The 17,965-nt window shown below is 38.2% G+C and overlaps 1 protein-coding gene across 1 annotated transcript; it reads right to left on the reverse strand.

The window, feature by feature from the left end:
* Window positions 1-454: 454 nt before the first annotated feature.
* Window positions 455-13,342, reverse strand: popdc3 (popeye domain containing 3). The gene is made up of 3 exons (XM_023299645.3): window positions 12,454-13,342; window positions 8,992-9,100; window positions 455-2,184 (listed from the first exon to the last, which is right to left on the reverse strand). Exons 1-3 carry the CDS (start codon window positions 12,957-12,959, stop codon window positions 1,960-1,962), a joined length of 840 nt encoding a protein of 279 aa, XP_023155413.1. The 5' UTR covers window positions 12,960-13,342; the 3' UTR covers window positions 455-1,959.
* Between the last annotated feature and the right edge of the window lie 4,623 nt (window positions 13,343-17,965).

Genomic DNA, 17,965 nt, shown 5'->3' on the forward strand with positions numbered 1-17,965 from the left:
AAAGACAACTTCTTTGTTTTAATCATTTTTGATAAAAATGCCAGTATCCTAGTGCAGGAATGCAAACATCTATTCATCCATCCACTACCTGCACACCACTTCATCCTCTGGAAAGTCATGGGGGAGCTGGAGCTTATCCCAGCTAACTCAGGACAAAGGCGGAGTACACCAGGGTTTACAGGGTACAGGTCACCAGTCCATCACAGGACCAACACAGAGAGACAGACAATGCACACTGTCACCAATGGACAATTTAGAATCACCAATTAGTCTAAGAATGCCTTTAGACTGTGACAGGAAGCCTGAGCACCTGGCTAAAAACCCACTTGGGCACAAGGAGGACATGTAAACTCTACAAAGAAAGACCCCGGCCAAGATTCAAAACCTAGCTGTGAGACGACAGCTAGCCACTGAATCACAATGCTGCCCCAGGAATGCAAACACATACATAGAACTCTTTCATATTCCTTGCATTCTTTAATCAATCAAAATAATTCAAAGTTGAGATTTATTTTAAACAGAATGCTTGTCTGAGAGCTAACAGAAAAATTGCACATTTTTAGTATTTATATTGTCAAATTAACACTTTTTAAGGGCTAACTCTTTTACAGTTTTGTTGTTGTGTTTCAATTTAATGGACCATTGATGCAATGACTCATTTCTTATATGTTATTTTGATAAAATAAACTTAACTCAAGGCCCATGTACTGAGATAGGCCTATCTCCATGGCAACCGGTGAATGCAATCCTCAGACGATGACTGAAAATGTGTTTAATTGCTGTTAATTTCTTGGTCAGTTTCTGTATACTGTATTCTACATAGCCACTCTGTATATTATTTGCACTACTGTTCATGCATCACATTTACACAGTAAAATAAAGTATAATTTATTTCTGAAGTAAAACAGACATATAGAATATTCACAACAATATATCAAATTAACACTAAGTCTCTACATCATGCAGTTTTAGAAGGTTAAGACACTCACAGCCACATATTTACTTTCCTTTCTACATTCATTAGGTACGATACATTCAGCTAACTCACCACTTAAAGTAAAAATGAATGGTGTTCTAAATATTAAGTTCATAAATATAATCCTTTGCCCTCAGGGTCAGTCTAACAGCATGATCTTAAGTGTCATCAACATAAAATCATTTTGACACAGTTGTTTTCATTACTTCAAAGTACATTACATTGATTTATATAAATTTTCTGAAGACTAAACCAAACCCTAAGGTTCACAACAACATTAAACTGAGTCTTCACCTAAAAATGACAGTATTTACACTATGGGGACTGGCGTTCTGTGTCCAAGAGAGAGGAGGCTCCCCATAATGCGTAAGATTTATATCCTTTAAATGCATAGTGCAAGTACACACAACATTTGGACAGCTATTTAACTCAGCAGTCAGGTCAGAACGCTCAGAGACAAAACAGCTCTTCAGTCAAAGCATTATATTCTATTTCACTGCTGCATGACAGAATGGCATTTGCAGATGGCTCTTTGTGGAGCAGTAAAGGTCTGAGTTGCTTATGTTCTGCTTTTGCATATAATTTCAACCAGAGAAAATAAAATTAAGAAACTGACTAGGGACTAACGAACTAGTTGGCATTATTGCTTTTTACTCTGTCAGAGTGCTTAGACGATATGTTACTATTTAGTGCTGGATCCTTTTTCACTTTTAGTAAGGTGAGGAGAGTTCAACTCTTCTTTCTGTGATACAGAAATTTCCTTTAAACCATTATTTTATTTTAAGTGAATAGCAGACCAAACACATTGTATTCTGTCAACACTAGAAAGGATTTTAGATAATGCTCTTTTGCCCTGACTTACCAACACTCATTCCTATATGCAGTGAGTCAGTCCTTGGTGTTTAAGGCCTGGGAGAGTGTATGAGTGTGTTTAGGAAACCTTACACCCTACACTGGTACTTGCAGGAGGTCATATGTCTTTTCTAATTCGGTCCAGGCATGTGACAGTAACTTGGTAAGCGGAGATCATAGCGGTGCCCAGATCTGTCCAAAGCCTTGTCACTGAGTGAGTACAGCTTTTCTGCTATGTCATTGCGCACCACCAAGGCAAAGATCTTGGCTATGTAGCGATGCTTAGCGAAAAGCAGGTACAGTTTCTTCCTTCTCCACGCCACATATCGGCATGGGTTATCAGCACACAGGGTCACCTGTGTAGAAAAAACAGATAAGTTATAATTTAGACGAATAGTTCTGTTATGACAGCTCACTAATCTAACTGAACAAACTGTTGAACAATACTAAGAATGACAGTCATCAACTTGATTTGTTTCCATTTTTTGTGTGTGTGACAGCTACAGTTAGGTCCACAAATGTTGGACAGCGACATTTTGGCTCTGACATTATACAATAAAAATGCAATTTTAATCAATACACAGTCATGGAAAAATGATAAGACCACCCTAGTTTTCTTCAATTTCTTGATCATTGTAATGCCTGCTACAGCTAAAGGTACATTTGTTTGGACAGATATAAAGATAACAACAAAAATAGCTCATAAGAGTTCAATTTAAGAGCTGATATCTAGCCATTTTCTATGGTTTCTTGATAATAACCAAAATTACTTCAGTTTTTACATCAATAGCTATGGCATTGTACTGCCAAAAACAGTACTTTTAGGGATTCCATGTTTTCTTTTCTGTGTGTTTCAGTCACATGATACACACAGGAGTTTACGTGATTGCATAACCATTGTTTCTGATGACTACAGCCTGCATCTTGGCTGCTCTCCATCAGCGTCTGACATTGTTCTGCTGTCACAGCTGCCCATTCCTGCTGCACAAATTCAAACAAATTTTCTTTATTTTGTTTTTGTTTTGCATTTAATGATTTTCCACAGGTTTTCAATTGGATTTAGATCAGGTGTTTGACCAGGCCAAGGCATGGTTCCAATGTTCCGGTTCTCCATCCAGGCTTTAACTGATCTTGCCGTGTGGTAAGGGGCATTGCCTTGTTGGAAAATCCAGTCATTGGAAGCAGGAAAGAGTTTTCCAGCTGATGGAAGAAGACTGTTTTCAAGAGTAGCCCTAAACATGACCTGGTTCATTTGCCCTGTTCCACCCAGACTGAAACAACCCCAGATGGTCACTGATCCACCCCAATGTTTTACTGTAGGGGCAGACAGTCTGGTTTGTAGGCTTCTCCAGGCTTCTTTCTAACCAGTAAGTTGGCTGGAGTGGGCATCAACTGGAAATTGAATTCACCGCTGAAGAGAACCTTAGCTCAATCATCAACAGTCCAATCCTTGTGATCCCAGCAAAGAGAACCGGCTTTCCTCTGCCTTTCATTGATGAAGGGCTTCTTCCATGTCCTGTGTGATTTCAGACCAGCTTCAAGAAGCTGGTTTCCAACTGTCCTTGCCGAACAAGTCCCATTTCTCCACAATGCCCACTCATTTTTAAGGTTCCTGGAGGTTTGACGACGATTCCTGACACAGGAACGGATGAGTGCATGGTCATCTCATGGAGTAGAAAGATGTTTCCTGCTACGACCAGCTAGCATTTTGGTAGTACCATGTTGGGCTTGTTTTTTCTTGGTGTAATGAACAGCTGTCTTGGAGATCTTCAGTTTATTCGCTACCTGTCTCACACTCATGCCAATCTCCAGCAGTGCCAAGATGGCTGCCTTTGTGGCTTCACATAGTTCTTCAGTTTTAGGCATTATGTGAGAGCTGACAACTTCTGAGTTGTGTTACGGCTTGAATGTCAGCAGGAAACCACTCTAGGCCTTTGCATGTGCTGCTGATGACATGAAGTGGCCTCTTATAAACCCTGGGAATACAGTGAAGCTGAAGCATTTCAAATAGAACATAAGGTATTATGGAATCAGCTACATTTTTTGTCATGTTCATTGTATTCTTCAGGTAAAATACCTTTAGTTGTACTAGGCATTGAAATGAACAAGAAACTGAAAAAAACAAGGATGGTCTAATATTTTTTTTTTTCCATGACTGTATATACAGTGCTTACTAAATTTTTTAGACCACCGCCTAGGTGTTTATTACCACTGCCCTAAATGAGCAGTACAGCTGGTGGTTGACCATTTCTGTAATGGCTAATCCGCCAGTATGTGCCAGCTTTTTCATCAAAATGATATCTTTAACGTTAAAATACAATTATTGATGTTATCCATCAATTTTCAAACTTAGTTTTACAAAAAAGCAGAAAAAAATAAAGCACATTATTATTTATTGATTGAGATGCCAAATTACAGTTATTTGCTTGAACATAACATTTTCTTTTAGTGGTTGTATGTAATTCTGATTAATTTTTGATTTCTCAGAGAATTCCAGTCTCCTGGCTCAAATTTGGGTATAAAAATGTGTATTCACTTTGAAATTCCTCACTCCTGTTTAAAATTGTGAAGTGTAGGGAACTCACTGAGAAAGACAGAATCTGAATTAAAGCACTTCATTATGCTGAATGGTCTTTGAGACAAATAGGCAAGACATAAAATGTCACTGTGGTCAAGTCTGTCTTGGACTCCATTGCAGAGACTGGTATTTAGAAAATGTGCCAAGGAAGAGGCTGAAAACGAACGTTAACTGAAGCAGATGTCACCTGAAGATGTGAAGTACCAGAGACAGAAGGAAGACCACTGGTGATCTTCAGAGATTAATGCTTCTAGATCAGAATGTGAGAAAGTCTCCAGAATGAACATGAGCAGACAACTGAAGGAACAAGTCTCAAAGGGAAGAGTAACTGCTAAGAAGTCATTATTGAGGCCTGCAAACAACCAAAAATGCCTAAATTTTGGCAGGGAGCACAAATACTGGAATGGAGATGACTGGAAGAAGATATTCTGGACTAAAGAGTCCAATTTTGAACTCTTCGGTCAGCATCGTTGTCCAGAAAAGCTGGAGGAGCTAGATTCATTGTACTCACAGTGAAACACGATGGAGATTTCATCATGGCATGGAGTTCCATTTGTGGAAACAGGATGGGCCAATTAGTTAAAATTGATGGTATCATGAACAGAAAGGTCTACCACAATATCTTGGTGCATCATCGAATTCCTTCTGGATTGAACCTCATTGGACGTGGGTTCATATACCAAGAAGACAATGACACCAATCATACTTCAAAGCTGTGCAGAGATGACTGGACCAAGAAAAAGAATCTGGAGTACTGAAACTGATAACTGGCCAAGTCAAAGTCCAGATTTGAATCCTATTGCATTTATTGAATTAAAAAATGGATCACACAAAAGTTTCATCCAAAGCAAGTCTCTGGAAACAGCTAGAAACTATTTGGAACTCAATAACAAAAGACAATGTTGAAAAGTCCATAAAAACAATGCAAAGGTGAAAATATGTGAATAAGGACAATATAGTCATTCCAGTTTGTTAACTGCCAAGTAAAGAACAATACATTTTTTAGTTTGAAACAAATTTTTGACAGATTTATAAAATATTTGTGTTTTCTCGTTTTATGACAGGTGGTCTAATAAATTGTATACATTTAACTGTGCAAAGGTTTTAGGCAGGTGTAAAAAAAAATATTATTAGGCAGGTGTAAAAAAAATTATAAATTAAGAATGCTTTCAAAAACATAATAATTGTTTATTTTTTTATCAATTTACAAAATGCAAAGTGAGCGTACAAAGAAAAATCTAAATCGAATCCATATTCACTGTTACTAACCTTTACCTTCAAATCAGCATCAATTCTTATAGGTACACTTGCATAAAGTCAGGGACTTTGTAGGATTATAGTCAGGTGTATGATCAACCAATTATACTCAACAGGTGCTAATGATCACCAATTTCACATAGATTGAAACACAATCATTAATTGAAACTGAAACAGCTGTGTAGGAGGCTTAATACTGAGTGAGGAACAGCCAAACTGTGCTACCAAGGTGAGGTCGTGGAAGACAGTTTCACATCACAGGTCATACACCATGGCATGACTGAGCACAGCAACAAGGCACAAGGTAGTTATACTCCATCAGCAAGGCCTCTCCCAGACAAAGATTTCAAAGCAGACTGGGGTTTCGAGATATGCTGTTCAAGCTTTTTTGAAGAAGCACAAAGAAATGGGCAACACTGAGGATCATAGACACAGTGGTTGACCAAGGAAACTTAGTTCAGCAGATGAAAAACACATCAAGCTTATTTTTCTTCAAAATCCGAAGATATCCAGCAGTGCCATCAGCTCAGAACTAACAGAAAGCAGAAGGACCCAGGTACACCCATCTACTGTCGGGAGACGTCTGGCCAGAAGTGGTCTTCATGGAAGAGTTGCAGCCAAAAAGCATTACCTCCGACATGGAAACAAGGCCAAGTGACTCAACTATGCAAGACAACATAGAATCTAGGGTGCAGAAAAATGGCAGCAGGTGCTCTGGACTGATGTGTCAAAATTTTAAATATCTGGCTGTAGTAGAAGGCAGTTTGTTCACCAAAGTTTTTAAAAATTATGAATATGCGTACAGGTATTTATGAAATTATAGTGTGTAAATATCAAATACTTACTGAGATGACCGACCTTCAGCACATTTTTTTTTTTTTTGTCATTTCAAATGAACTTTGATAATTTCATAGTAGGCTAGCGAGGGCACTGTTACCTTACCTATTACACTTATTGAATTCATATACTTAATGAAAAAGATACTTGAAGGTAAACTCTTAAGTAGTTCTTTTATATATATATATATATATATATATATATATATATATATATATATATATATATATATATATATATATATATATATATATATTTGTGCACATGTTCTAGCTTGTGACATTGGCCTTGATGGCCAAGTTTATTCTCAGATGAACACAAAGCAAGAGGACCCATTTTGATCCTATCAAACAGATTCCACAGTGACCACAAGAATGAATTTGTCTTGTAAATTCAAATGGGGCACCAAAATAAATAGAGAAAAAGTTATTTTCCTTTAATTTTCATAACTGAATGTGCAGGTATCACAAGATATACCCTAATCAAAGAGTTCTGAAGTTTCAAAATGGTTCTCAAAGTATAACCTATAAAATAATTTCTCTTTAGGATATGTTTTTCATTATCAGACCTTACTTTATAGACTTAAACCCTGGTTTGGAAGAGACTTGTCATCTAGTTTTGTGCAAATTCTTGGGTAATTATCATTGCATGAGGTCATTACATCATCAGCATTATATAACCATGACCAAATACATAGATCTGATGGGATAGTAGGATTGTTCTGGTGGGAAATTATCTTGTCTTGATATATATTTATTGGTAATCAGATGTGCTTATGTGAGCGAGCCTTTTGGTGTAAAATTTTACTTTTTCTCATGATCATTGTGACAAATGTTTGATAGCAGAGAAGGGCTATAGTTCTAGAAAATGAGTAATAAGTAATGAGTTTAACCACATACCCATAAAAACAAAATTTTTCATCTTTATTTTGTATGTTGTTGGCTTCTCTTGGCTACTGGCATATATGTGAAAACTGCAGATACATTTTCACCTAAACACTGAGAGTTATCATCAAAATCATGCTGGCCTTTATGTGGCCAAACTGAATACACGCTATCAATTACTCATTTGACTGGTGAATATCTATAAGATTTTAAGGAAAATTTGCCACTGAGGGAGAAAAGCCATGCTTGCACAGGGAGAACATGCAGACTCCTGTATTTTGCAGGTACTCATGCTCAGCTGCTGTGAATGGTCCATCTTGGGCCTGAGTTTTCTCTTCTCAATATGCAGCAGATTAGCCTCCTTCCAACTACTTATTTTCGTCTGTCAGTGTCAATGTCAGTGTCAATCATGCTGCTGAGCTAATATGATGTTGTGTGATCTGCCTGGATACAAAAATATAGTAGCTTATTTATGGTATTGACAAAATGTTTAGAAAATGCTAGTGGTTTGGTGGTTAGCAGGTCGTTATTGAAAATGAGAACCAGTTCTCAACTAACTTACCTGGTAAAGTAAAGGTTAAATAAATAAACAATTAGCACTGTTGCCTTGCAGCTAGTAGAGCCCCAGTTTGCGTCCCAGCCTGGGCCTGGGATCTTTCTGCATGTTCTCCCTGTGCATGCATGGATTTTCACCGGCTTCCTCCCACAGTCCAAAAACATGCAGAGGTTAATTGGTCATTTTAAACTGTCCGTAGGCTTGTCTCTCTGTGTAGCCCTGTGATAGACCTGACTCCAGCCCCCCATGACCTTAATGAGGATTAAGTGGTGTAGACCTATAGATAATGGATGGATATATTTTCTTAATTATTTTGGACAACCATTTTGAAGCTCTGTTCTACTTGGATTAGGCTATCAAGCAATGGTTTTATTTTTGTGGTACAGCTTGTCATACCTGCTCAATCGGTTTGGAAAGTTCATGATTTTTTCTCCATTTTTGTGAACAAGCATTTCATGTGATGCAGTATTCTATTTATTTTATTTTGTACTTTGTATTTTTGTGTTGCAACAGCATGTGGTTCTGAAAATATCACTGGCTGACTTGAGCATTATCGGACTTTGGAGGTGCTTCGATTTGTATGTGCTTTTCATCAGTGGAGCCCTAACATAATGGTAAGTTCTATATTCCCTGGAAATCCTCTGACATCCCACCCACTGTGCTCAGCACACCTTAGTGACCCGGTACTACAGCCCAATCTGTATGTAGCTGCTATATCCTGTAAAACTGGCCCGTATGTTTTTCTGTGTTTGATATGGGACGCAATGTGACCAACTTACAATAGTATGAAGAGAACCACTTACACATCCACAGTCCCATTTTGAAGTCAACATTGGTCTACGCACATTGGCATAGAAAGCATGAATTGGCCCTTATGTATACATTGTCCACAATGCCAAGTTAGATATTTCTGGTCTAATGAAGATTCATAGACCTAAAGTTGGGGGTACGAGCAGAAAAGCTTGAGCTCTCCTGACCCAGTTTAGTGAATTAGCAATCATGTCATTAATTCCTGAAATACTATTTGCACAGCACAGTAGTTAAAATGAACCTGAAATACACCCTCCTCTGATGGTCTGAGAGAGTCCCATTCAGGTGAGTCCAAAAACTGGAAAGGGTAGATGTAATGCAGGAACTCTCCATTGACTGTCACACGGATTCTGTAAGAGAATGGAGGGATCAGCTTTACAGCAGAAAACAACATAATGGCAGAAACAATACTGTCTTGCAGAGGACATAAAACAGCTGCTGAAATGCTTATCAGTGATTTTGCACTTTGCACTGCTTTTGATTTTTTTTTTTTTTTTTTTGCTTATTTTTTCAATTCTTGTCAAAAATCTAATGTTTTTGATATCAGTCTTTGTTACCAGAATAAATGACTGGCTGGAGCCATAGAGCAAATGTTTTGTGACTGATTCTTTACACAAAACAAAAGAAAGATTACACAAGTGCTACACAAAGACATTTTAAGTAGACTCCAATCTACTGCACAAGTCTGGAACGTGTCCTCCAACTGGGTTAGAAAGTACAACAATAATATGCATCTATTAAGGAAGTATATCCAAGTTTTAAGCCTTCCATTCAACACAAGAGCAGGTTCTTTCTTCATGTGCCAATCCAACAAAGAATTCTTCCCCTTCTATGAAAGTTGTAAAACTTTCACAATCTACTCCCATTACTGTCAACTTACATTTGATCATTGTAACATTCCTAACTTTCAGACATTTCCATCTGTAGTCTACCGCTGACTAATGTAATGCTTTTCATCTAGCTTACATGTCCATGACTGCTAATTCACTATAAAATTATTGTTACTCTATTTGCATGTTTCCATTCTTGCACTGTCCACACTAATTCTACTCTGTGATTTATTTGTTGAATACTTGTACATTCATATTTTATATTACTATTACTACGTTTCAGGTTCAGACTGTTATTAATATTTCCTCTTCTACTATGTGTTAAGCAGTTGTCACAAAGCAAATTTGTGAAAAACAGCAGTTTCTGTGCATGAGCTGTGTAACTATGCAACAGTCAAGAAATAAGCCCAAGAGTGGACAGTCTGTATTATTGCTTTAGTGGAAGAACACGTCAGTTAGGTTAAACTGGAATTATTTGGGGCAACCGAAACATCAATGAATCTTCTGAATGCGTTGAAGTTCTTACCTACCTTAACTCACAGCGGAGACTTCTTGTTCTATGTACAGTGGATATAAAAAGTCTACACACCCCTGTTCAAATGCCAGGTTTTTCTGACGTAAAAAAATGACACCAAGATAAATAATTTCACAACTTTTTCCACCTTTAATGTGACCTATAACCTGTACAATGCAACTGAAAAACAAACTGAAACCTTCCAGGGAGATGAAGTAAAAATAAACAACTGAGATAATGAGATTGCATAAGTGTGCACACACCCTCTTATAACTGGGGATGTGTCTGTGTTCAGATTTAACCAATTACATTCAAACTCATGCTAAATTGGAGTCAACACACACCTGTCACCATTTAAAGTGCCTCTGATTCACCCCAAATAAAGTTCAGCTGTTCTAGTAGGCTTTTCCTGACATTTTTGTAGCCACATCTTCCAGCACAAGCCATGGTCCGCAGAGAGCTTCCAAAGCATCAGAGGGATCTCATTGTTCAAAGATATCAGGCAGGTGAAGGGTACAAAAGAATTTCAAAGGAATTAAATATACCATGGAATACAGTGAAGACAGTCATCATCAAGTGGAGAAAATATGGCACAACAGTGACATTACCGAGCACAGGACGTCCGTCCAAAATTGATGATAAGACGAGAAGAAAACTGGTCAGGGAGGCTGCCAAGAGGCCGACAGCAACATTGAAGGAGCTGCAGGAATTTCTGGCAAGTACTGGCTGTGTAGTACATGTGACAACAATCTCCCATCTTCTTCATATGTCTGGACTATGGGGTAGGGTGGCAAGACGGAAGCCTTATCTTACGAAGAAAAACATCCAAGCCCGGCTTCATTTCGCAAAAACACATTTGAAATCTCCCAAACGCATGTGGGAAAATGTGTTATGGTCCGATGAAACCAAAGTTGAACTTTTTGGCCATAATTCCAAATATATTGGAATTATGGCATATATTATTGGCGTATATTTGGCGTAAAAACAACACTGCTCATCACCAAAAGAACACCATACCTACAGTGAAGCATGGTGGTGGCAGCATCATGCTTTGGGGCTGTTTTTCTTCAGCTGGAACTGGGGTCTTAGTCAGGGTGGAGGGAATTATGAACAGTTCCAAATACCAGTCAGTGTTGGCACAAAACCTTCGGGCTTCTGTTAGAAAGCTGAAGATGAAGAGGAACTTCATCTTTCAGCACGACAATGACCCAAAGCACACATCCAAATCAACAAAAGAATGGCTTCACCAGAATAAGATTGAGGTTTTGGAATGGCCCAGCCAGAGTCCAGACCTGAATCTGATTGAACATCTGTGGGGTGATCTGAAGAGGGTTGTGCACAGAAGATGCCCTCGCAATCTGTCAGATTTGGAGCGGTTTTGCAAAGAAGAGTGGGCAAATATTGCCACATCAAGATGTGCCATGCTGATAGACTCCTACCCAAAAAGACTGAGTGCTGTAATAAAAGCCAAAGGTGCTGCAACAAAGTATTAGTTTAAGGGTGTGCATATTTATGCAACCAGGCTATTTTAAGTTTTTTATTTTTCCCCTTTAAAGGTTTCAGTTTGTTTTTCAATTGTGTTGTACAGGTTATAGGTCACATTAAAAGTGGAAAAAGTTGTGAAATTATTTAACTTGGTGTCATTTTTTTACGTCACAAAAGCCTGGCATTTGAACAGGGGTGTGTAGACTTTTTATATCCACTGTAGGCATTTCTATATCAATCCTGAATCGACACAATCAGCCATATTGTGTTTGAAGTTTTGTTCATTCTGTTTTACCTTCTAGTATTTAGCAAAGCAAATGTGTTGATTGTCTTAAGGCACCACAGAACGCCACAGGAGGTCCTTCCTATCTGAGGCAATCAGACTGTCCAATTCCTCCCCCTTCTGCAGAAGGGATATACGATCAACAAACTTTTGTGCAATATAACTGTACTCACAGTCTGTATTATCATTGTTCAAGTGCAATACATCTGTTTACTTTCACTTCACTTCATTTTCAGTTCATCTGTTCTGTTATTAGTATTAGTATGCAGTTTACAGTATACAGTTTACATCTTGTACTTGTGCTACTTTATTTTTCTTATTTTACCTTATTTTTTGTTTATTTTTCTAAATTATTATAATTCTTTTTTTGTTAAACAATTTACACAGTTAAGACACTTCACACAAACATTCAGAAACTTGTATTTTTTCCTTTGCATTTTGTACTTTGTATTCTTTATTTCTATTTTACTACTAATCTCTGTGTAATTGTGCGTATTCCACTAACCATTGTTTATTGTACTCTGGCAAAATAATTTCCTCTGGGACGAATGAAGCAGATCTTATTTTATCTTATCAGGGTCATGCAGGTACCTGCCAGACAGCAGCACTGACAGCTTGTCGATAGCGGTTTTTCCCTCTATGGCGAGGCACTGGTTCTTCTCTATGGTGTGGACTTCTCCGTCACTGGAGGCCACTATCATCGAAAAATGCGTCAGTGATACTCCGAGTTTCTTAAACATGCAGTTGTAAAGCTCCTGAAAGTCCTTGTTGAGTGAGACGCTCCTCAGCCTGTAGGCAACATGCAAGGTTTGTCCCAAACACACCCCCGAGAGGGCGAGACTCCACAGGAAAGGCTCCGAGCTGCAGGGGTCCGACCAAGCCCAGAGGGACAAGCAGAAGAAGCCCAGAGTCAGGAGCGGGAACAGATAGAGGAGTCCGTAGAAGCCGCTGCCGCCCATGAATCCCAAGAAGAAGAAGATGTTGGCGAGGTGAAAGACGGAGCCCTCCGAGCCGTCTCTCCAGTCCTCACAGAGCGGGTAGGCGGACGACGCTGGCTCCAGGGTGAAGTTGGTGGCTTCGAAGTCCGGAGGCTCCATCTTAACAAAAGTGAATCAAACTAGCGGCACACTTCATCAACGTCAGCCTCGAACTGCGGAGCGGAGACGCAGCGAGCACACGGCTGTAGAGGCTGCATGTCGGGGAGCAGGAGGGACAGGACCGGAAACATTTTCAACAGAAGACCTCAAGCAGTGACTGTTGTTGGGGACGAACATGTATTAACAGGACAGTAGCACTGAAAAAAATCACAGCGAATATCAGATATATGGAGGGCTGAGCATGATTTGTTATTATGATGGATTGAATCATTTAGATTGGTAAATTATATCATTTTAACCCGCAGTTGCTCAAGCTGTCCAGACAGATTTAATCCATTTTAAGTAGGTATACTGTATGTAACAGCACTATTATATCAAAACTATAAACAGAAATATCAAATCCGAGTTGATTTGTCCAGATGCTCCTTACTGAAGATCAGGAGCAAAAACCGTGATCAGGGCATTAACTCTTTCAGCTGAGCTTCTTGACCGTTTCAATCACTAATAATCACCTGGGTCTCCAGCCTGTCACTGATCAATGCAGCTTGACTTGCACCTTGAGAGAAAAATCTGTCACGTGACACATCCTGTTGGACAAAAATAAATAGATAAATCTATAAAGAAAACATTTCATTGATGCAAATAAATAAATAAAAATGAAATAAAATCAAAAAAATATTTAAGAAAGTTTAGAGCAAAATTAGATTTAGGAAAGTTAACAATAGTGAATTTTGCTTTATAATTTGTCCTAATTTTTTGAGTCAGTCTATGCAAATATGGGCCTCTATATTGGTGAAAGAACACATTTGAAATTTGGGGCAATGAAAAAAGCATTAAATAGCTTCAGATTCCTGTTTATTGCATTTATCCATATGTTTGAAAATCTTTGCGATAGTCAAAATATCAAGCAATAGCCTAAGCTTTTATTTTGACAGTTACACAAGGCCCTTGCTGCTGTGTCTGTCTCTGTGTCACTTGACAGTATAACATGATATGAAGTCATGAATAGGGATGGAAAGGCGGGCCACTAAAACTCTTGTTGTGGCATACCAAAACTAAAAGACATATCTGCAATTCAGTAATTCTATTCTGCTATATAGGCTTATTGAAAACTGTCAGTATGGGAGTTAAAAATTCAAATGCTGATATACTTTTTGGCTGTTTGGGTGACTGCTATTCAAAACAGCCAAGGCGAAGAGATGTTCTGGTTTACAGGAAAATAAAAACTAGAACTGTAGACATCATAAACCTGGGACACTGTTAAAAATACCTGTATATTAGAGACACATCCTTTATAGAGTTTATTCATGATTTAAATATTGAAAATGTGTTTTCATTATTAGTCAGTTGCCTTATTTAAGTGGTTACTGTATTAGAGAAGCCACTTTCTGTGGGGTGTCCATACATATAATGATGTCACTGCTGCATATGTCCTGCTGTGAAACAGAAATATCTGTCTGATAGAAAGTGAATTAGACAGAAAAAGATTAAGACTTGAATAAACATATCATACTTTTACTGTAAACAGATATTGAGGTAGGTTGGGTAGGATTTAGCTGTGTAACAAATGGTATAACTGCAGATGATAATCTGTGACTTGTCTGGGGTGAAGTAAAGAACACAGTTTGACTTACTTTTAGATCCTGACTGATCTAAATAATTTACGGGTCTTTCAGAGTGCAGAAAGTGCATCTGAGGTCCTTTTTTGACTCTGTCATGGCATCAGACATCTTCTATGTGGTATGCAGGAGCAGCAGCATTTCCGCAGCAGACAAGAACAGACTCAACAAACTGGTGAAGAAGTCCAGCTCTGTCCTGGGATGTCCTCTGGATCAGGTGGAGGTGGTGAAAGACAGGAGAATGATAGCTATACTGTTGTCTGTGTTGGAGAACATGTCCCACAGTGACAGGCTGCTTCACCCACAGTATGTGACAGATGGAGACACCACTGGTCCTTCCTTCCACTTTACAACCAGCACTGCTCCCAGTAGACCAGTACATCAAAAACTGTCACACTTCTCTTTGGTACAATAGCAACACATTCTGTAAATTATGAATATTTTGTACTTGTTTGTTATCCTGTGCAATATCTGTTTTTCTACATGTACTAATGCATATGATACATCTTTATTATTCTGTTCATGTACAACCTGTGCAGTATAGATAATAATCTGTGCAATATTAACATTCAGTATTTCTATTCATCAAAAAAAATCTGTGCAATAATATTGATATGTGTACTAGATGCTAGTACTTATGTGTAATTTGATTTATTTTTATTTTTGTACAACATTCCTTAAATGTTTGCACCATCTTTGCTGCTGTAACAACGAGAATTCCCCCACTGTGGGATTAATAAAGGCTTATCTTATTTGATCTAATTTAGAATTATAAGTAATTATTAAAGTCACTGCTGTGCCTAAAAGCTGTCTGTGGAGACATTCAGAAAAATCCTGCTGCAGTCTGATGCTGCACATATTTAATAAACTCAGAGGAAGGACTCCTAATATAAGAACAGCTGGAGGCAACACACTGAAACTTTACCTTCAGCTCAGGTTAAAGCTTTGAGGTTTGTGTGTTACCTCGGTCAACTTAAGGCACACAAACTATGTCTTTTGCGGTCTGTGATGCTCATGAATGGCTCCGCAGTCAAGTGGCTGCTGCTACACAGCCATTACAGTCAACTACTTTTATTTTCACTTTCACTGGGTACTTTAGTTACACTTACTGAAACTTGTACATCAGTTTCAGTAAATAAACTTGACCTATCAGATCTGCTGTGACCAATAGACAGTCAGTGAATGAAAAACAGCTGCATGAGATAGATCAGACAGAGCAAGTAAACTGATATGCCATTATTCATAGCTATAGAGGGTTGTGAGAGTACCAGATTTCTGTGGACCAGAATAGAATGAGTCCTCCCCCTCTGTGTACCTGGTCAAGGTGACTTTGACTATTTGCTGGAGGGGAGAAAGTGAATGTGGGTGATGTATTTGGGGCAGTAGAGGGAGAAAACCCCTGGGTGTAATTCACATCATGTTAGGTGTTACAACCCGGCTGTCTAAGGTAACCAAACTGTAACAAATGTAAATGAAAACAATGAATTTCCAGAGTTCTGTCTGTTTTATTTTTGATGAGGGTAGGTTTCAACAAAAAAGTGAGGGGTCTGAAAGCAAATGGGTGCTGCTGAAATTAAAGAAACAAATATAACAAAAAGTGACCTTCTCTCAAGGCGTGTGTCCACTAGATGCGATTTTCCCGTACGACAACGCACCGTATCTGAAAATCGCAAATTACAGGCTTTGTACTTAATTAATCGCAATTAATTGCAGTTTTGTCAAATAGCAATATCTGACACGATAAGTGAAGTTTTTCAATTCAAATAAAATTGTGGTTGACAGTTGAATCAATGAATAGACATATATGTGTTTATAATTTAAAATTTATGTTAAAAAAAGGAAAATGGGACATATAGAAAAAGTGATTTTGATGACTTAAAGCCTGAATTTAGTTGTTTGTTCCACTGTATGACACATAAAATCAGCATAAGTAGTTCAAGGACCTTCAGAAAGTTGAAAATCCAGAGATTCATTCTGTTTTCATCTTTTCTGGGTCTGATAAATGGTGTCATTTTGATTGTTCTTTTTATAGGAATATCAATTTTTATTTATGTAATTTTTTTATAAACAAAAATGTTATAATTAAGTTATTAAAAGAGATATTTTTGTTGTTTAGGTTATTCCTCCTCCAAGGAGGCAGAGCCTCGACGGAGTAAAAACTTAAACCACAAAAATTAAACCAGAATACCTGCTGAGAGGTGCAGAAGTCTCACTGACAGTTACACAAATGGTTTGATTGCAGTGATTGCCTCAAAAGGTTGTGCAACAAAATATTAAGTTAAGGGTCCCATCATTTTTGTCCAGACCTGTTTCATGAGTTTATTTTTTAAAATAATTCTGTTAAATCACGGTTCAAAAGCAATGTCTGATTTTCATTGGTTAATTTTCATAGAATTTTTATTTATTATTACTTTTGTCAGATTCAAATTATTTCTGTGACCATTGTGGGTTTTTCTTTCATTAACTGAGGGGTACCACGTCCACGTGTGTAATTCCATACACTTCTCGTCGGTCACTGAGATCTTCTGAATCAAAGTTTTTGATGGTACCAGAAACTCGCTACAAAACTGGAGGTGATTTGGCATTCCAGTCTGTTGCTCCACGTTTGTGGAATGCTTTACCGTGGTCCTTATATCTAATAATAATGGATTAGATTTATATAGCGCTTTTCTATTAAGGCATACTCAAAGCAATGGATCCATTATTCATTTACTCACACATTCTCACTGATGGTGGTAAACTACATTTGTAGCCACAGCTGCCCTGGGGCAGACTGACGGAAGCGTGGCTGACAATCTGCGCCTACGGCCCCTCCGACCACCACCAACATTCACATGCATTCATACTCCAGTGTGAGTAGCAGCACTGGAGGCCAGGTGGGTAAAGTGTCTTGCCCAAGGACACAACAGCACATGACTAGGACAGAGAGGGAATCGAACCGAATTGGACGACCCGCTCTACCACCTGAGCCACAGCCGCCTGGCTGATTCAGTCGACTCTTTTAAAAGTCAGCTGAAAATACTACTATTTACATAAGCTTTTAGTTGACTGAATTGTCGGTGACTGTATTTTAGTATCATGTTATGTGTATTTATGTGTTGTTTTTATTATTGTCATTTTGCATTCTATTGTGAAGCACTTTGTTAATCTTTTCTGTGAAAAGTGCTATAGAAATAAAGTTTACTTACTTACTCACTCATATTGCTTGTTATTATGTATGTCATACTTATATTTCATTTCATTACTTCATTTTCCTGATATTTCCTGATTTTACACCTGTCAAAATGTTTCACACAACTCCAAACTGACATGTCCATAAACTGTTCTCTGCCTGGAGTTGGACCAAAGCACAGTGTGTAGCACTGACACGGCAATGTGTGGCTTAAA

This window comes from Amphiprion ocellaris, chromosome 9, assembly GCF_022539595.1.
Source record: "Amphiprion ocellaris isolate individual 3 ecotype Okinawa chromosome 9, ASM2253959v1, whole genome shotgun sequence".
NCBI classification, from domain to species: Eukaryota; Metazoa; Chordata; class Actinopteri; family Pomacentridae; genus Amphiprion; species Amphiprion ocellaris.

What these genes read in the sequence shown, in the direction of transcription:
- popdc3 (XM_023299645.3), bottom strand. Translation starts at nt 12,959, where the DNA reads ATGGAGCCTCCGGACTTCGAAGCCACCAACTTCACCCTGGAGCCAGCG. An exon ending in TCAGTGCTGCTGTCTGGCAG is followed by an intron (nt 9,101 to 12,453) that starts GTACCTGCATGA and finishes ATTCTCTTACAG; the next exon opens with AATCCGTGTGACAGTCAATG. An exon ending in CAGAGGAGGGTGTATTTCAG is followed by an intron (nt 2,185 to 8,991) that starts GTTCATTTTAAC and finishes TTTTCTACACAG; the next exon opens with GTGACCCTGTGTGCTGATAA.